Source organism: Chelonoidis abingdonii, chromosome 14, assembly GCF_003597395.2.
Source record: "Chelonoidis abingdonii isolate Lonesome George chromosome 14, CheloAbing_2.0, whole genome shotgun sequence".
NCBI classification, from domain to species: Eukaryota; Metazoa; Chordata; order Testudines; family Testudinidae; genus Chelonoidis; species Chelonoidis abingdonii.
In genome coordinates, this window is record NC_133782.1 from 23,328,623 (window position 1) to 23,346,199 (window position 17,577).

Here is a 17,577-nt window from a genome sequence, read left to right on the forward strand (position 1 = left end):
AAAAATATCTTCTTTTATTTGAAGAATTCTAAAAAACATTCTGTAATACAACTCTCAAATTCCAAGACATTGATCATGTTTTTCATCTGAAATATTTATCTTCTGTATTCATCTTTTTGCTCGATTCCTCATAGAATGGATGCATAGTCCCATATGCTATGCAGGCAACATCAGACATGGAGCTGCCGAAAGCTTCCATGTTCAAGTGTTTTGACAAGGTCAGCTGCTGTTCCAGAGAGACAGAACAGCTCCCACTCCTGATTGTTCAAGAGAAACTTGCTACCCAAGGTGCTAAATACTCTTGTGCTATGCTCCAGCCTGCAGTCCATGGTGAGTTTACTGTGCAAGGTAACAACTATTCCCTTGCTTGGCATGCAGTCACTTTAACCCTAGGTGTGTGATCAAAGTCTCTCTGCTATGCCAGGTCACAGGGATTGCCCACACTAGCTGCCAGTACTTTGGCGGGTGCTAGAGCTTCAGTTGTCCGTGGAGCCTGTTTTGGAAGGCGAATGGGAACATAGACATTTGAGGCACCGTGCTCCTTGAGGTATTCACCCCCTTTTTCTTCATAATCTTTTCTGGTTATCCAGCCTTCTTCATGGTTCACATATTCCAGTGCCCAATCCCTAGCTCCATACCAAGCATCCAGAATGGGATTGGATGCAAGGTGAACCTACACAGCAGAAAACACAAAGAAGAGGTCAGGGTAGGTGAACCCTGAAAACAAGGGAAACTCTGGGAGAGAACAGCTCCTTAACTTACTTCACAAAATCGAATCTACATACTGCAATATTCCATACATTACATTTAAGAGTTTGAACCAATCCCACTCAATGCCCTGGAAGTCATGGGTGGGGTCAAAGTATGGCTCGTGAAGACAAATCCCCAGTGGGTTTGATGGTACATCAAAAATCCCACCACAGGGTTCAGAAGAAGTGGAAGGCCAAGATTAGAATAGTAGTGGTGGGGTAGCACAGATTAAGTGCATTGGCAGAACTGTCTGGCAACCTAGGACTAGAACAGCAGAGAGGAACTGCGGATTAATAGGAAGGAGTGCTGTACTGGAGAAGCTTGCACTGTATCACATTCCACTGGCATTGCCCTTTTCTAGGAGGCTCCCAGCACCACCACTGATTCAAGAGATATCAACGTTAAAATGAAGAATTTATGGCAGGGGCTTCTACAGTGTGGACCACATCTTACTGGGAAGATTATCGTGTTGACACCTCTCTTCCCATATATGATCACATAACATCCATGCAGCAACTACAGTAATTGCTTAATAAGGAAGTACTTATAGGGTCCTTAGTTTTTTTTACTTGGTGGTTTTTTGTTTTGTTTTTTGAGTCAGCAGCAGGAAACCAGAGACGTCAGCACAATGTAACCAGTCAGCTTTCCAGAACGCAGTTTAAGAACTGCCGACTTATTCTACCTCACTTATTGGCTACAGTGATCCTGCATTTAATATGATCAAATAGCTGGGAACCCACTTGCTTGTGTTCCAAGCACTTAACTCTCACTCCCTGAAAGTCAACATCCAGCTGTATGGCGCTACAGTGCAGCTGGGAACAGCAATGCAAGCATGTTGGACGTAGTGCACTAACAGGGAGCGTCACCACATTTGGGGGAGGGGGGGGATGGCCAGATGGGAACACAGGGAAAAGGGAGGTTGCTGGGAAGAAAAAAGAGAAAGGAAGAGACTATATCAAGAGAACAAAGAGTAAAGAAGTAGGGACACCAAAAACTGGCACTATGTTGCTGTGAGGAAACTGTCAGCCCCAAATTCACCATCAGCTGTGTACGGAGCACAGCAGCAAAGAAGGGGATTACGTGATTAGAAGAAAGCCACCCAAAGGTGGTTAATATACAGAAAAATAGTGAGTGGCATTCAACAATAACCCTTATTACAACTGCCAAAAATATGGCTGCATCCATGTTTCTGCACTGGTCAGTCATATGAAGGCCAGTGCTATGTAAAGTCATCAAATTGCAGAGCAACAGATATTAAACTAATAGACTATGATTACATCAGTCATTTTATACTGTCTATAGGCCAGTCTGCTATTTAAAAAGTAATGGCAGATTATGGGAAAAGCTGTGCAAGTTGTTTTGAGATGGATAGGAAGGACCTTGCAAGTGTCATTACAAAAAACATACAGGAGACTTGGATTTCATCTCACACGTCTCCTACGCATACCTTGCTGATTTTTTAACAGAATATACTGTGAGCTTGTGCATTTTCACAGCCAATACCACACCTGAAAAGACGACTGGAATGGCCTCATTTCAAGTAGCTCCTTCTGGATTCTGGCTTTCAGTCCAGGGTACATTGTATTTCCACCAGTGAGGAAGACATTCTGGACAAGTAAAGCCTGTTGCTCCTTTGGATACCTGCAGAAAGAAAACCAATGCTTCAACTTTGGGAGCATCTCACTGCAATGAGTGAATAACTATGGAGAAGAATACTGCCACCTCAACATCAAGCGAGATTTCTTTGGACATAAGCAGACAGTCCTTGCTTCATGAATACCATCCCCAGTGCTCATATTTGTTTTCCTGTTGACAGCCAGAAGTTCGCTGAGGTGGCAGACGACGTTATTAAAACAGTTCCTGTGCTGGCTCCCACATTATAATCAGAATCCTATGTTACCAGAATTCTGTTTATAGTGATTTCAATCCACAGTCCTTTATGGAGGGCTAGAGCTTTTCTCATATTATTTTTCTGGTCCTACATTTGTGGGGCGACTCAATGCTGATAAAAATAAATGAATTAGGGCTCTGGGTAGGGTTGGGCATCTAGTTAGTGTCCCTCTACACCAGTGGTTCCCAAACTTGTTCTGCTGCTCGCGCAGGGAAAGACCCTGGCAGGCTGGGCCGGTTTGTTTACCTGCCGCGTCTGCAGGTTTGGCCGATCACGGCTCCCGGTGGCCGCAGTTCGCTACTACAGGCCAATGGGAGCTGCTGGAAGCGGTGGCCAGTACATCCCTCAGCCTGTGCCGCTTCCAGCAGCTCCCATTGGCCTGGAGCAGCGAACTGCGGCCACCGGGAGCCGTGATCGGCCAAACCTGCGGACGTGGCAGGTAAACCGTCCGGGCCTGGCCCCGGCCTGCCAGGGGCTTTCCCTGCACAAGCAGCAGAACAAGTTTGGGAACCACTCCTCTACACAGATTTGCAAGCCCCTTGGCTATTCTAATCCTGACCCACTCCAGGTCGTAGTGTCATGATTCAGATTCCTACAAGGGGCTATTGCTGGCATCTGTATCTACTTAGGCTAGCACAGGATTGGTACTGGGTCATTAACAATTCAATCCAGAACTCAATGGCCAAATGGAGCATTGTAGAGCAACTAAGGCTGGCAAAAGAAAAGAGGATTTGAATACCTGTGCTGTCAGGCAAGCAGCTGTTTTGACCTAAACGGTGAGAGCTGAAATTCAGAACTAAGATGAGGATTTTCAGAGGAATTTAAGGGATTTAGATTCCCAGACCAAAGTGAATTTTAGTGGGATTGGGCCCTCGATCTGTTTTCAGTTTAGCCTAAGGGCGTTAATTCCATTTCGGCAAACAAAGCCCACAGGAAGCCAAGCAGTTTTGCTAACTCACCTGTCCAGGACGTACTGCATGGTTTCTGCTATGCCCGCCTGCTCTTCTCCTATCAGAGAGGGTTGGAAGAGAATTTCTGGAACCCTGATTCTCTCCGTGCCAAGAAAAAGCTGGTGGTACTCTGCCAGGTTAAACACGGGCTTTAAATACAAGACATTAAATATCAGAGGGGTAGCCGTGTTAGTCAGGATCTGTAAAAGCAGCAGAGAATCCTGTGTCACCTTATAGACTAACAGACGTTTTGGAGCATGAGCTTTCATGGGTGAATACCCACTTCATCAGATCCCAGGCTGAAGGTGGCAACCGCACCTTGCCTCCCCCTAGCCCCCCAACAGATCATACACAGCAATCAGTTAGACCTGGACCACATGAACAAGAACTAGCCAGCCAAGAAAGCCACCTGAGAAAGAGAATGCTCAGTACCATCTGAGAGCACTGGTCATCCCCATCCAGTGCCCCAGCTATGGCCATCTCTGCTGCTTCAGAGGAAGGAGACAAAAAGAATCCAGGTTACATTGTGGGGGAGGAAATCCCTTCCTGACCCTTGAAGGTGGCTGGCTGAAGCCATGAGATTTTAGGGACAGACAAACCAGAAGGGACCATCAGGCAACATCCGTGTTGTAATCCATAATCACTATATACTTTGTTTTCCTGTTTCCTATTTTCCCAGCAGATTGCTGCTTAAATGGATTACAAAGGCACCGGCTACACAGGGCAGAGGTCTGACAACCATGCTTTCACTACAGTTCTGGGCAAGCCAGGTTGTAACATGGTTTGGCCAGCCAGCGTGGGAAGGGCCAAATCATGTTATAAAGCGAGGCTTCAGCCCAAACAGGCTGCATCTATACTGGACCTTTTTCGTACTGTTGTTACAATTTGAGCTCGAAGGCACTAATGGCTGCTCACACTTTTAAGCCACTGTTTCACATAGGTCTGCCCTAAGCAAGGTTAGAAGTCATATTACTTTGTTAAAACTTCCACCGGGGCCTTGTCTATAGTAGTGCTCTCACTGTTGCTACCATCAGTGGCAGAAGTGGCAGCAACAGTCAAATGAAAGAACAAGGCTAATGCAGACAAGAGCCTAATAGAGACATAGGCTGGAGCTGCGGTCTAGCCTGTAGGACTGGGTTTATCCCCATCCATACTACCGAGCCAGATTCTATTGTAAAAGTCAGCTAAGCAATGTTGTTTGCCGTTTTTAGATATGGCCAAAGTCACTGGTAACAGAGCCGTGTTAGTAGAGCTTTAGCGCTGTTTGCCTCGCCAACATCAACAGGGACCTTTTTCTGACGAAGCTGCCAACAGAACTGTGCTATAGACCAGCGCCTGACGTAGGGTAACAGCCTGTTAGCACCATTGTCTATTAAAATTTCTCAGGGAAAAATAAATAAATAAATCCCTGCCTATGCTGTTGAGGGAAACAGTGTCAGAACCCTACTAGCAAAAGCTACACTGACATACTGCTGTAGCTAACATGTTTGTGTTTCTAGTGTTGTCATAAATGGATAGGTAGGTAAGGGTTAAGTTTCTTTTACCTGAAAAGGGTAACCGAACACCTGACCAGAGGACCAATCAGAGAACTGGATTGTTTAAAGTCAGGGGCGGGAATTTGTATACTCGGGGTCTTTGTTGTTTTCTTAGCTATGAGGAAACAAGTCTTCTTCTAATTCTCTCCTAATACTTCTTCTAAACATCTGTAAGTACCCAGGAACCGCAAAGTAATTCAGCTATGATGGTCTTTGGGGTGTATTTACCTGTATGTTAATTTGTTGTGCTGGTTTAATTGGGCTATCTTTTAAATCAGACTGTTTCTTTATATTTTCTTATAAGCAAGAGCCTGTATTGAGTTTCTTAATGCAAGATGATTGTTTTATATTTTCTTTCTTTTTTTCTATAAAGTTTTCTTGTTAAACCTTGTGAAAGTTCTTTTCCTAGGGAGGCAAAGGGAAAAGCCAGGCTGTGGGCTATTTTCCTATTTGGGTCCAGGGAAAGAGCAGACTACGGGGAAAGAGACGAAGAATTCTCTCTGTTCTCTGGTGGTTACAGTTTTTCCCTCATTCCTGGAGCAAGGGGGGTGGCAGAGCCCAGCTGTGGGTATTTTGCATCTCCATTGTCCTGAGGGAAGCAGAAAAGCTGGTTTCTTGGGTCACACAGGTTAGCCGCGAGGCAAGCCTGATAAGGAGGGGGAAGGGGTTATTTTCCCTGCTTTTAGCATCCAAGGGATTGGGAATCTGGGTGTCCCACCAAGGGAGGGTTGGGGACACCAGAGGGAGGAAAGGGGGGATCAGGCCCCATAGATTAATTCCTGATCTGGTGGCAGCGAGAATATCCACGCTGCTAGTGAGCTTGGGGGAGTTTCAGGTAAGCCCCCAAACTTTGGACGCAAAAGTCCAGGTTTGGGACAGGACCAGACTGGTGGACACTAAAGTCCAGGTCTGGGACTGGACGGCTAGATTACCACAAGTGTGGACAGGGTTAAACTGGTAGCAAGAAGCCCAGTCAGCTACAATGCTAGCAGCTAAGTCTCACTTGCTTGAAGGACATCTTCATAAAGAATGATATTAAAGCATCTGTGCAATGTATCAAGCTGACCCGCAAGAGGACAACCATCAATTCTATTTTTCAAACATTTAATATTTCTTTCTAATGAACCATTGTTTATAAGAGATTCTCACAAGCTGTAAAACATTTCTGCTCACTAATGTTCATCTTTTTAATGGAGTAAAAAAAGATCAGAGTCTTTTCATTTAGTTTCTTGGCTGCACACCAGTCTCAAATCAGTCAGCTGAAACATGCGAAGTTCTAGTATGCCTCTTATTTAATTGTGGCTGCAGAGGCAAACAGTAAGTTTCAAAGTACGATTACACTTTTTGAGTAAGTATAGGCAGCTACATTAGCTAGGACAAAAAAATCGCAAGGGCCATCAATCCTCATGCACCAGAATATAACTGATCAACTGTGGTTGGGAAGAAGTTTCCCCCATAGTCTAACATTCCAGGGGACGAGGAACCTTTCTCTAATGCATCCAGTATTGGCTGCTATTGAGCTAGGATAGTAGACCCACTGGACAATTGGTCTTGACTGCTAGGGCAATCCCTATGAAGCGAGGAAAGATTATAAAGAGGCAAACCTCCACTGTGGTAACTGGCTTCTCAACTTCAGGCTGTTCCTCAGCAAACAAAGGCTCAAACTCATGAATGCCTTCCACATCCTCCAGGGACTGTTCACTGCCCAAAGGGTCCAGGTCCAGGGTCTGGGAAAAGGAAACCAAGAGGATCAGTTATTTCACTCACCTTAGTTCTGATAACAGTCTATAACAGGCTGTGATTCTGATCCTGCCCTGCTGCCTGAAACCTCATCTCTGCAATACACTTATACAAACATTAACAATTCTTAGGCACTGAAGAGAAACCCAAACCAGGGAACATTATTATATTTTTTATATACACACACACACGGAATAAATTCCACAAAGCCCTTTAACTCCTGATCAAGATGCCAACTCACACATTAAGCCTCCTGTTCAACAGACTGACCACCCATCCCCCTGAATTAGCCTTGTTAGAAGAAAGGGTCTCTGCTATCCAAAGTCTACGCTAAATCTTATTAAAATAGATTTTTAAGACCAGTTAAAAGAACTGGAAATGCACCAGATTTTAACTGCTCTATAATTACCACAGTTCCTCACCTTGTTTGTGTGGGTCTGGAAAATAAACACTGGCTACATAGCTGCCACATACCGAGTCTTGGAGTTGCCTAGTTTCAGACAAGCAACTGTCTAGGTGTGTTGTGCCAAAAAGGCCACAAGGACATTCTGTTAGACATAGGGATGGTCATGGCTTCAAAGCTCTTTGCTGAGCAATGATATCTTTAGCCGTGATCCTAGAGTACTCTTGAGAACTGGGAAAGATTTTAATGGTAACTTTTTAAATTACCTTATTTACTTCTACAACAAACAGTAATTTGGGTTTGGGGTTTGTTGCAGAGGACTTGGCTTTGCCTGTTGCACACCAAACAGGCTATTTTGAAACATTAAGCAAACAACAGGGAAAAAAGTTACGTTTTAAATGGTCTGAGTACGTTAACAAATCCCCTCATTCCCTTTTTAAAATGGGAAGAGAGGAATTAAAAAAACAAAAAAACAAAAAACCTCTCACTCAAAAGTTTTAAATGACATCCCATGGTTTTGGGAAGAGTTAATTTTGGATGCTGTTAGCTGAAGGTCTGTTAAACATTTAGGCTTCTTTTAAAAGACAAAATAAGACAAATACCCCAGAGGGAAGAAAGTAGCAAAAGATAGGAAAATGTGGGCCAGTTGCCGAATGGCCACAGCACAGCACATGGTACACAATGTAATTAACGATTCCTGAATCCTGGCTTTTATTGCCTTAGGATAGACAGGCTCTCCATTTTGATCCTTCTGAGCAGATTTTGGGGGCAATTCCCTCCCCCATTCCCCAGGCCTTCTGAAACAGGGTATCAAAGGAGTCTATTTTATCATCTTTCCTGGTCAATGAGCACCACTGTTGGCAGGATTAATGAAGGAACATGGGACTGAAGTGCTCAGTATGGCAATGACACCCATCTCTACATCTCCATCGTGTCTGACGCACAGAATACTAAAAAAATAACCAACTTTCTGAAATTTGGAGCTCAGATGAGGGCTAGCCAGCTGAGACTGAGTCTGGACAAGACTGAGTATATTAGTGGGTTAGGGAAAAAGTCAGCCAGGGGAATCAGTGAAGCTTCTATCAGCACCCCTAACCGAGGAAGTGCAGTCACCAGGTGTGCCATCTTTATATTAGTAGATCCTGGGTTGGTCTTGGGTGGGCAGGTAGCAGTGACAGTCAAGGTCACTTTTTCACCCATACATGGTGAGAAGAGTGAGGGACTGATGCAGGGACTGTGCTACAAATCTTCCATGCCTTGATCACCTCAACATCTGATTGCTGCAACATGCTCTAATTGGAACTCCATCATGAAACCAGTCCCAAATTAAAGCTTGTGTAGAAGGTGGCAGGCCAATTACTTGGAGTCTCACACCAGTGTTCTGGGATCTGCACGGGCTGCCAATAAGTTTCTGGGTAGAATTCAAGTTGTCAGTTTCAATCTGTACAGTCCTAAATAGTTTGGTCATTGGGTCTACTTCTATGCTCGTGCCATGCTGCCACAGTAGAGATCAGCAAAGGTGCTTGAGATGGAGCACCCTCAGTACCAATAAGGAGTTGGAACAAGGTGCTCTCCATAACAACTCCTCAGCTTTTGGAACTTGGTCCACCCTCTGCTCCAAAATACCCCAGATTTGTTAACTTTCCCGGCATGGTGTAAGACCCAACAATTTAGGTATGGTTGGAGGGGCCTGATTCTTATTATGTCTGTTGATGTGCATTTATCTGTGAATGGGATGAGCAGTCCATGTTGATATTACTGTAGAAATTAATTATGTGAAGATACCCAGAACACGGGATGGACACTTTTACTCATATTTCATAAATCTAACAATACATTGTTCCTAATTTTTTTATGGGTAGGGTTTGGCCGAGTGCTGTGCCTGGAGTACAAAGGAGGAGGGGAGAAGGTGGTGCTAGGTACTGCAAATGGGGATACATTGTATAACGATACTAAGTTATAGGTGCTGCTTAGAGGATGTGTTGAAAAGAAGGAAAGGAAAACATTCATCCCCTCTGACTGCTCTTGCTCCAATCCCAATGAAGATACTTTCTCCTTCCCCCACCCTCCTAATCAGCTCTGGGAGGAACCAGGGAAGCATGTTCATCCCAGATAATTCTACAGTTTAACTAAGTGTCAGGATTGCTGATCTGATTTTTATACTGGAATATAAACTAAACAGACTCCTAAGAGATGTGTGAGGTAACGGGGTGCTGAACATAGCAAGAGTTGTGAATTTCAGGCAAAACCACAAAGCCAGCTCCAGACCTACCCGTAGCCAGGTAGGAAGAGGGGTGGCAGTGGGGCAGGGCAGCAGTAGTCAAATCAATAGGGAGTTGCAAGTTGCTAAAGGGAAGAGCTGTTCAGTCACAAGAATAGTCTAGAGAATGGAGACACTCTCAGGATATGTACTTTTGACTGCATTACACGTAGTAACAGAAGTAACCTGGCTTCAGTGCCGTACCTCTGGTTTGCTATCCACAACATCCACTTCAATGCTGACTTCTGCCTGTAGGATCTTCTGCTTGGTTTGTTCAATGGCCAGACTCAGCTTGTGGATGTATGACTGCAGTTCCTCTGCGGAGTCCATGTTCAGTTCAACCAAAGCTTTGTGAAACTGATCCATCTGACCATCTTCTAGCAGTTCCTGCAGAGAGATCCCCCCAATAAGCAGGTAATGGTTGCCAACAGTGCAGGACAGTTAGAAATGCAACGAAAGGCACTGGACATTTCCCCTTGCTGCTGTAAATAACACACAATTCCATCTGTTGTGATGCAGACTTGTTGCCTGAACAGGGTAACTGCTAAGTCTTTAATGTGCTGTATGTGAAACAGTGCCAGAAACATTCCCAGGTTATTAGGGCTCTGAGAGCAGTAACCTCCACTCCTAAACACATCTTCCATAACTACCTGCACATAGAGCAACCTGTCCAGCCTCTCTTGGTCAAGCTGCAGTTTCTCCTCCCGCCGGCGTGCATTAAGCTCTTGGAGCCTACGTAGCTGCTGCTGCCGCCTCTCCTGCTTCTCCTCCGATGTCAGGGTGCTACCGAGGAGTTTGCTGGAGAAGGGCAGCTGCATCTTGTGCACATTGCTCTCGTAGTACTCAGGAGACCTCCACTTCTGGAGCTCTGTGGGAATATTTTGAAAGCAAATAATCTATTTGCCAGGCTGACACTTTATCTTGTGCACACTCAGTTCTGCAAGTTCCCACATTAAAGAACATTGTAAGAAGCAGCAATCTACTTTGGGACCCTTCCCTACTGCCTAGCCAACCATCATTCCCTGTAGCTGCCCCCTCAAAGTAGCACCTACTGAATACAAGAGTATTAGATTGCATGCTCAGATCAAATGTCTTCCAGTCTGTCTCACTGCATCCTGATCGCCAGAATGCAAAAAGCATGAAATAGAGAAGTGGTGAACAGGGCCCTAATTCATTCTTAAAGCCCTTCTGCCCAGGTTGCATGTCTCCCTGCATTTCCACAGTCCCTTGTGGACTCTTTTAGTGTGCAGAATTTTTTTCTTGAAGTAGTATTTTTTAAAACACAAAAATATATAAATAAAATTATTCTAGAAAGTACCCATTCTTTGAATGTATCCTTCTTTGAAAGCTGTCTAGAGTGATTTCTAGCTTAGCTACTACATTTTAGGGCCCCTTTGCAAGATTGTGTGTATCAGTCTATCAGATTCATTCTCTGAAATGCTAGTAGCCCTAACCTGATAGAAATGTATTATAGATACATGAGAAGCAGAGAATGAACCAGATCAGAAACAGAAGTGAAGCTGACCAATCTATTTTCACCCAGTGCTAGCAGTAAAGAAATGATAAAAAGTAAAATTTGATTTTAAAATTTACCCATTTGAAATAATCCCAGTTATTAGTAACAGAGAGATTTTAAACTAACAATAAAATGTTTTTAACATAGCACATGAGTTTTATCTTGATAAACATTACTTTAAATTTTCTCTAATTATATGGACTGTACTTTATGGACTGCTATGAAACTGTTGTCCCACATGTTCTACAAGCTGGACTAATGGAGAAGAAGCCATGAAGGTTTAACCGTTTTATATATGAAGACTGTCAGAATCTCAGTAAAAGGAGAATTCTGTTTACCTGACAATGAGGTAGAGGATAAGGTCAAACTTGAATTAAAATTGTGTGGTTGTGATTTACACCCAGCCTTACCTTCTATATAATCCTCTGCAATATAGCTGTGTTCATGCAGTATTTCCTCCATGCGGCTGAGAGTGATGGCAGCAAAATGCCCAGGGTATTTCAGCTGCAGAAGGCGCTGAAGATACACAGCTGCCTGGCATCCACCAAGATTGATACGTTTGCAGTTTTTAGCATCCAATCTAACACAATGCAAAAAAGGCAGACAAAGGAAACCAGATAAGTCCAGAACTTCAGAGCATGAAACATCTCTTAAAATCACAAGGGAAACAATATTGATTATAAATAAGTAGGCAAATACATAGCAGATCCAATACCTTTGCTACCAACACCACCAAGTATAGGCAATATTCAAAAAGCTTTGTAAGTTTCATTTTTGTTTGCAAAAAGCCCCTACTGTCAGCTTGTTTTGGTTTGCTGAATTTTTGAGAGGTCAGAGGTGGGCGGGGGGAAAGAACAGCTATAGAATTGGCTTTATAGAAGGGAAAATATCAAAGAGGTATATTCAGACCTGGAAATCCCATAGAATCACACCACTTCTAAAGCGATGGGACTCAAAACAGGTACAGTCACATTAGTTTCAGCTCCATTAAAAAAAGGTGGTGGAAAATACTGGAAAGGGGAAAAATTGATTAAGAAATACTTGAATACAAGAGTTGCAGGAGATTATGAACAGAGCATATAACACAAAATTAACACCATAAGGAAATATTTGGTCACAGTTCATTAATCTTTCCCCAGTGTACAATCAGCTTGCAGAATCCATGGCCACAGAGGTTCAGAGTCACCTCAATTAGACCAGTGGCTCTCAACCTTTCCAGACTACTGTACCCCTTTCAGGAGTCTGATTTGTCTTGCGTACTCCAAGTTTAAAACTACCTGCTTACAAAAACTACTTAAACTTAAAAACTACTTGCTTACAAACATCAGACAAAACTACAAAAGTGTCTCAGCACGCTATTACTGAAAAATTGCTTACTTTCTCATTTGTACCATATAATTATAAAATACATTGATTACAATATTTATATTCCACTTACATTCCAGTGTGATACTTGAGCCTGTTTTTCACTTGTGAGCCATGTCTGAAGTTCGAGCCTGGCCACCCGGGGCTGAAACAGGTAACTTAGCTTTGCAGGGCCTCCTATGACATGCTACCCCAGGCAATTTCCCTGCTTGCCACCCCCTAGGGCTGGCCCTGACTTGCGACACTCTAAACCCATCCTTTGATCCCCCTGGGGGCTGCAACCCCCAGGTTGAGAAACACTGATCTAAAGGAGTTGAGAACCCCCCTGGAAGACCTCTGCATACCCCCAGGGGTGTGTGTATCATCCCTGGTTGAAAAACACTGGGCTACATTATTTTGTGATAAACAATATGTCTAGCTATGCTGGCTAATAGAAGCCCAAATTCTCCTACTTCATGGAGTAACTGACTGTTAGCGAAAGCCCCCTTCCCTGTACAGCATTACACAACTGGTCATGTGCATCATGTGAACAAAATTTGATTTTCCCTGAAGCATCAGTATAGACCACAGGACCACTTACTGCAGGAAGGATACAGGAATGCATGGATCAATGGTCTGATCAGTATGGCAAAGCCCAGGTGAGGGAGGGCTTCACAAGTCTGACCCAGTCTTTTTGACTGTCTAAACAATCACAGTAAACACAACATATGTATCTTTTCTACTGTGCCTGGTATTTTACTAGTAGAAAGATCATCATGCACCTTTATTTTAGAAACATGCATTTCTTTATTGTTACAGTGCATAAATCCATTGTGTACAAAGAGTATGCTTCACCCCAGCATTCAAGTATATTAGAGCCCAAATCGTGCTACTGGAAGGTTGACCGCACCCATCCTTTCTTGTCTTTAATAGACATTTGAGCCTGCAAAGAGTTCAGGTCCCAGCATCTGTTTCAAGCAAGACACACAATGAGGGAACCTGGTGTATCTGCTGCCTGCACTTCTTTATTCAAAATAAGACCACTGTGCATCACTTTGTAGAAACCAGTGGCCACCTGTGCTAGAGCATCACTCACCTGCCCTCTAAGACTGGCAAAATGTGCGTGCACTGATAACCAGAAGACACTATCAGACTGTTGCCAGGCCACTCCTGCCTCCTGTTGTGGTGGAAGCTGTACATACTGTCCACTCCATATGAAACCTTTGGTACCTGGTAACATTCAAACAGGAGCTCGGACATCATTTGCCGTGAATATAGAGGATTGCACACTGCTTCTGTTAAAACGACTGGATGGTCAACACAACCCTGTAGCAGAGCCATGGGACAGAGAAGATAAGAGAATTATGATGTTCATGTAATCAACACATAATACAGATGGGTCTTTTCTCATTTCTAGCTATTTTGCATATAGAACTTAAATGAAAAGTACTTTCACTCTTTATCTGCATATATCTTTTAATAGTCACTCTCAGCCCTACTTAAGGAGCAAAATACAAATACTTATAGGTACCAGGAATAGCTCCGAGCAAGACAGTACAATGATTATTTAAAAAAAAATGTATACCAAACTACTATAAAAGTCAGGATTAAGTGACAGAGTAATAAAAATACCTGAGACCTGTCTATCTTATACATTCCACCATGACTTCAACTAGTAGAGAATAATGGGCTGGGTCCTAATTTTAGGAAGAAAAGAGATTTTTAATGCATCTAAGTAACTTAAGATCCCAACTCCCATTTCCAAAATGGATTTAGGCAGTTAGGAATCCAAGTCTCATTGTGAGTGGGATATAGGTTCCTCTGAAAGCTTTACCCAAGGCTTAAAAGGGCTGGAATTTTTGCACACAATATGGTAAAGGGCTATACAAACAAAATGCAGTCTAATATATAAGACAGACAACTAGGTCAAGGAGGGATGGTCACTCAGCTAGACCCCCAAATCTCTTTGCTAGAGACTTACTCTAAACAACTGTTCTCAACCAAGATCCTGCAACAAGAACTCTGCAGAGCCTCCCTGAAGTCAATACCCCACTCCCGGTGCAGTTCTCAGTGCACGATAGACTGGACCGCTTCGTTTTACAGCAAAGAACCCAAGACACTGGACACAATCAGAACACAGCCCCCTAAAGGGAAACCTAGAAGTGCCTTGGGATTTGCTACCGTAACACATACTCTGTGCCGTACCTTGGCCGTCTCACCTCACCTGCAGCCTTACCTGAGAACTCCCCCATTTCCCTCCGTTATTGCTCAGTCACAAACTCTGTCCCTCCCCAGGCTCTTCACTCTCCCCATCCCGATCCTCCCCACTCAAACAGCGATACCAGAAACTCTTCTCCACTTTCTGCTCCTCCTGGATCCTCCTTCCCACAACCATCCCAAGCCATGCCCCTCACCCCTCTGCCGGGTTTCATCTGGTCCTCCCCCCACTTCTGGGCCTAGCGCCCCCGTCCCTGCTCTCCCCGGGGCCCAGGTTTCAAATCCCTCCCCGGTCTCCCCACGCCCAGACGCCTGGCGGGACCTGCGAGGAGACGCCCAGGCGCTGGAAGATATGGTCGAACAGCAGCTCCTGCAGCTCCAGCTGCACAGGCACGTTGCGGTCGAAGGGCGAGCGGAGGAGCCAGCGCAGCGGCTCGGGGCTGCCCAGGTCGTTGCCCACCTGGGTCTCGGCGCCAGCCCCGCCCCGGGCGCCCCGGCTCCGGGCCGCTAGCGAGCGGAATCGGAGCAGCGGCTCCCCGGGCACCTCGGGGTCCGGACAGGCCCAGCCCGCCCGCGTCTGGAACGAGCCGTTATCGATCACTAGCGGCACCGGCTGCGGCGTGCGCACGGCCGGGCTGGGCCCCAGCACCGGGTCCGGCAGCCAGCGGGCATCGCGGAACTGGAACACCAGGCCCGCTGCCGCCGCCATCCTGGGGCCGCCGCTGCCGCGCTCCCTCCGGCCGGGAACAGGAGCTCGCCACCAGCGTTCCGGGCCGGGCGGAGCTCCGGGTGCAGCGGGGCGGGTGACACGGGCCTCGGGGTCGGGATAGGCAGGTGCTGGCAACACCGCGAAGTCTTAATGCTTTGTAGGTGGCCTCCTCTGCATTAATCCAGCTTGCAGAGCGTGTGGGACGACAGGCTCATAGCACTCCCTAAGCGAGAGTCCAGGAAAGCTCATGCTGAAATAAAGTTATTAGTCTCTAAGGTGCCACAAGTACATCTGTTCTTTTTGTGGATACAGACTAACACAGCTGCTACTCTGAAACCCCTAAAAGAGAGAGCGTCAAATAGTGTTTATTGAGATAAAAACTATAGAACTATTTTAAAAACGTCTTGATTGTGTTAGTGTGAAATCCCACTGTTACTAATAACGGCTTATTTCCGATGGATAAAGTTTTAAAATCAAATTTTACTTTTTATCATTTCTTTAATGCTAGTACTGGGTGAAAACAGACTCCTCGGTTTCACTTCTGTTTGTTCTGGTTCCTCTCTCTTGCTTCTCAGGTGTCCCTAACACGGTTCTGTCCTGTGAGTGTGTCTAGCACTTTAGAGAATAAATGTGACAACCTGGAAGATTTGGGGTATCAAAGGGGCCCTAAAATGTAGTGGCTAAACTAGAAGTCACTCTAAGCAGCTTTCCAGGAAGGATAATGTTAACCATGAGTACTTTCTTGAAGAATTATTTGAAGGAAGCGCTGGTACAAGAAGCAACAATTCAGTATTGGAAGGATACACCTGGTAAAACTGGTTTAAAAGCCAAGCTTTGCCACCCTTCTCAGTTTCACAACTCATGATGCTAGGATCAGAGTAGAGTCTTTTCTGACTAAGCTTTCCCCTTAAGCCCATCCCTCTAAAAATTATGGAAGTCAAATCTTTTTAGTACTTTATCTCAAAGCCTTAATCCTACAGTTTTTCTTTAGAAATATTTACTGTAACTAAATTTTTAGGATACCAGTAACTAAGAGAAGCATTGTCTAGTTAGAGCAAGAGATGTGAGTCAGAAATCTTGGGTTTTGTTCCTCCTCTAGCACTGACTTGACTATCTAGCCTTAGGCAACTCACTAAGAGCCTGATTTTCAGAAATGCTGAGTACCTACAATTCCCATCAAAGTCAATGGAAGCTGCACATACTCAGCATCTTTGAAACTTAGGTCACAGATTTCTTTGTTTACTGAAGGTACAAAGTAGGAATAACAAGACTTCCCAAGCTCACAGGAGTACTGTCAGGTTTAATTAATTAGAATTTACAAAGCACCTTGAGAACCTGTGATAAAAAAATTCAAAAGATTGTGACTATTTGTAGAAAACAAATGTATACACAAACAAGAAAATTAAAAGCATGCAAATATTAGTAATGTGCACTTATATACCCCTTTTCATCTGACATTTTTTTCCAAGTGCTATACAAACAATTAAGCAAAACAAACCCCCTGTGAGATGAGTGGTTAGTAATGGTTTTATCTGACTGATGGAGAAACACACAGAGAGAAGTTAAGTGATTTTTCCACAGTTGCAGCATAGGTCAATGAGAAAGTGAGGGCTTCTTTCCTATTTTCCTGCTTTAATCACTGCCAAACTCCCTTGTGATTAGAAATAAGCTACAACTCACAATTCCTATCAAAAGGAATTATTTTACCTTTCTTAAGAGGAAACAAAAAGAAAAAAATAGTTAAAGGACAGTGATATTACTGACTACTATACTTGTCAAGGAAAGAAATGAATCACAAAGTAATTCAAACATACTGAGATGGTTATACTATCTATCCATCATTTCTCTGAAAATTGCTTACTGCTCATCTCAGATGTGGGAGCCTGACATAAGAACTTTTCAATAAATATACGTTTTCTTCTTTAGCCATCTCTGTAGGTTGGATTCTGATTGCAGTGGTTTCTTTCCTTGGAAGGTGTACTAGTCGCCTTGTTTTTGACAAATATTAAAGTGCTTTGTCATCTATTTTTTCACAGTAGGCATGGAAGTATTGTTTATTATATTTTTGTAGGCTTTGGAGGGCTCATAATTTATGGCCATCTTCTAATTGCAAATATAAGGAGGGGCAATTAAACCAGATTCTATCCAGTTTATTCTTCTCATCCTGCCTTTAATCCTTTTTGTTTCCTTCCTCAGTGGGCTAGGGGTTGTCCTTCATACTAGCTAAGCTGAGAATGACAGCATAGTCTTTTTGTGACACAA

General features: G+C 44.1%; 1 protein-coding gene across 1 annotated transcript; it reads right to left on the reverse strand.

The window, feature by feature from the left end:
* On the reverse strand, positions 1–17,047 carry ACTR5 (actin related protein 5). Its single transcript, XM_032774334.2, has 9 exons — positions 14,929–17,047; positions 13,486–13,715; positions 11,456–11,625; positions 10,180–10,397; positions 9,734–9,916; positions 6,731–6,853; positions 3,601–3,740; positions 2,259–2,391; positions 1–673 (listed from the first exon to the last, which is right to left on the reverse strand). Exons 1-9 carry the CDS (start codon positions 15,313–15,315, stop codon positions 416–418), a joined length of 1,842 nt encoding a protein of 613 aa, XP_032630225.2. The 5' UTR covers positions 15,316–17,047; the 3' UTR covers positions 1–415.
* Between the last annotated feature and the right edge of the window lie 530 nt (positions 17,048–17,577).

Bases quoted from the DNA above. Each gene is read 5' to 3' on its own strand.
- ACTR5 (XM_032774334.2), bottom strand. From the start codon at position 15,315: ATGGCGGCGGCAGCGGGCCTGGTGTTCCAGTTCCGCGATGCCCGCTGG. The intron at 13,716-14,928 runs GTCCCGCCAGGC...GCTCTGCTACAG, and splicing joins GCCTGGGCGTCTCCTCGCAG to GGTTGTGTTGACCATCCAGT. The intron at 11,626-13,485 runs GTGAGTGATGCT...GCATTGTGTTAG, and splicing joins TTGCCAGTCTTAGAGGGCAG to ATTGGATGCTAAAAACTGCA.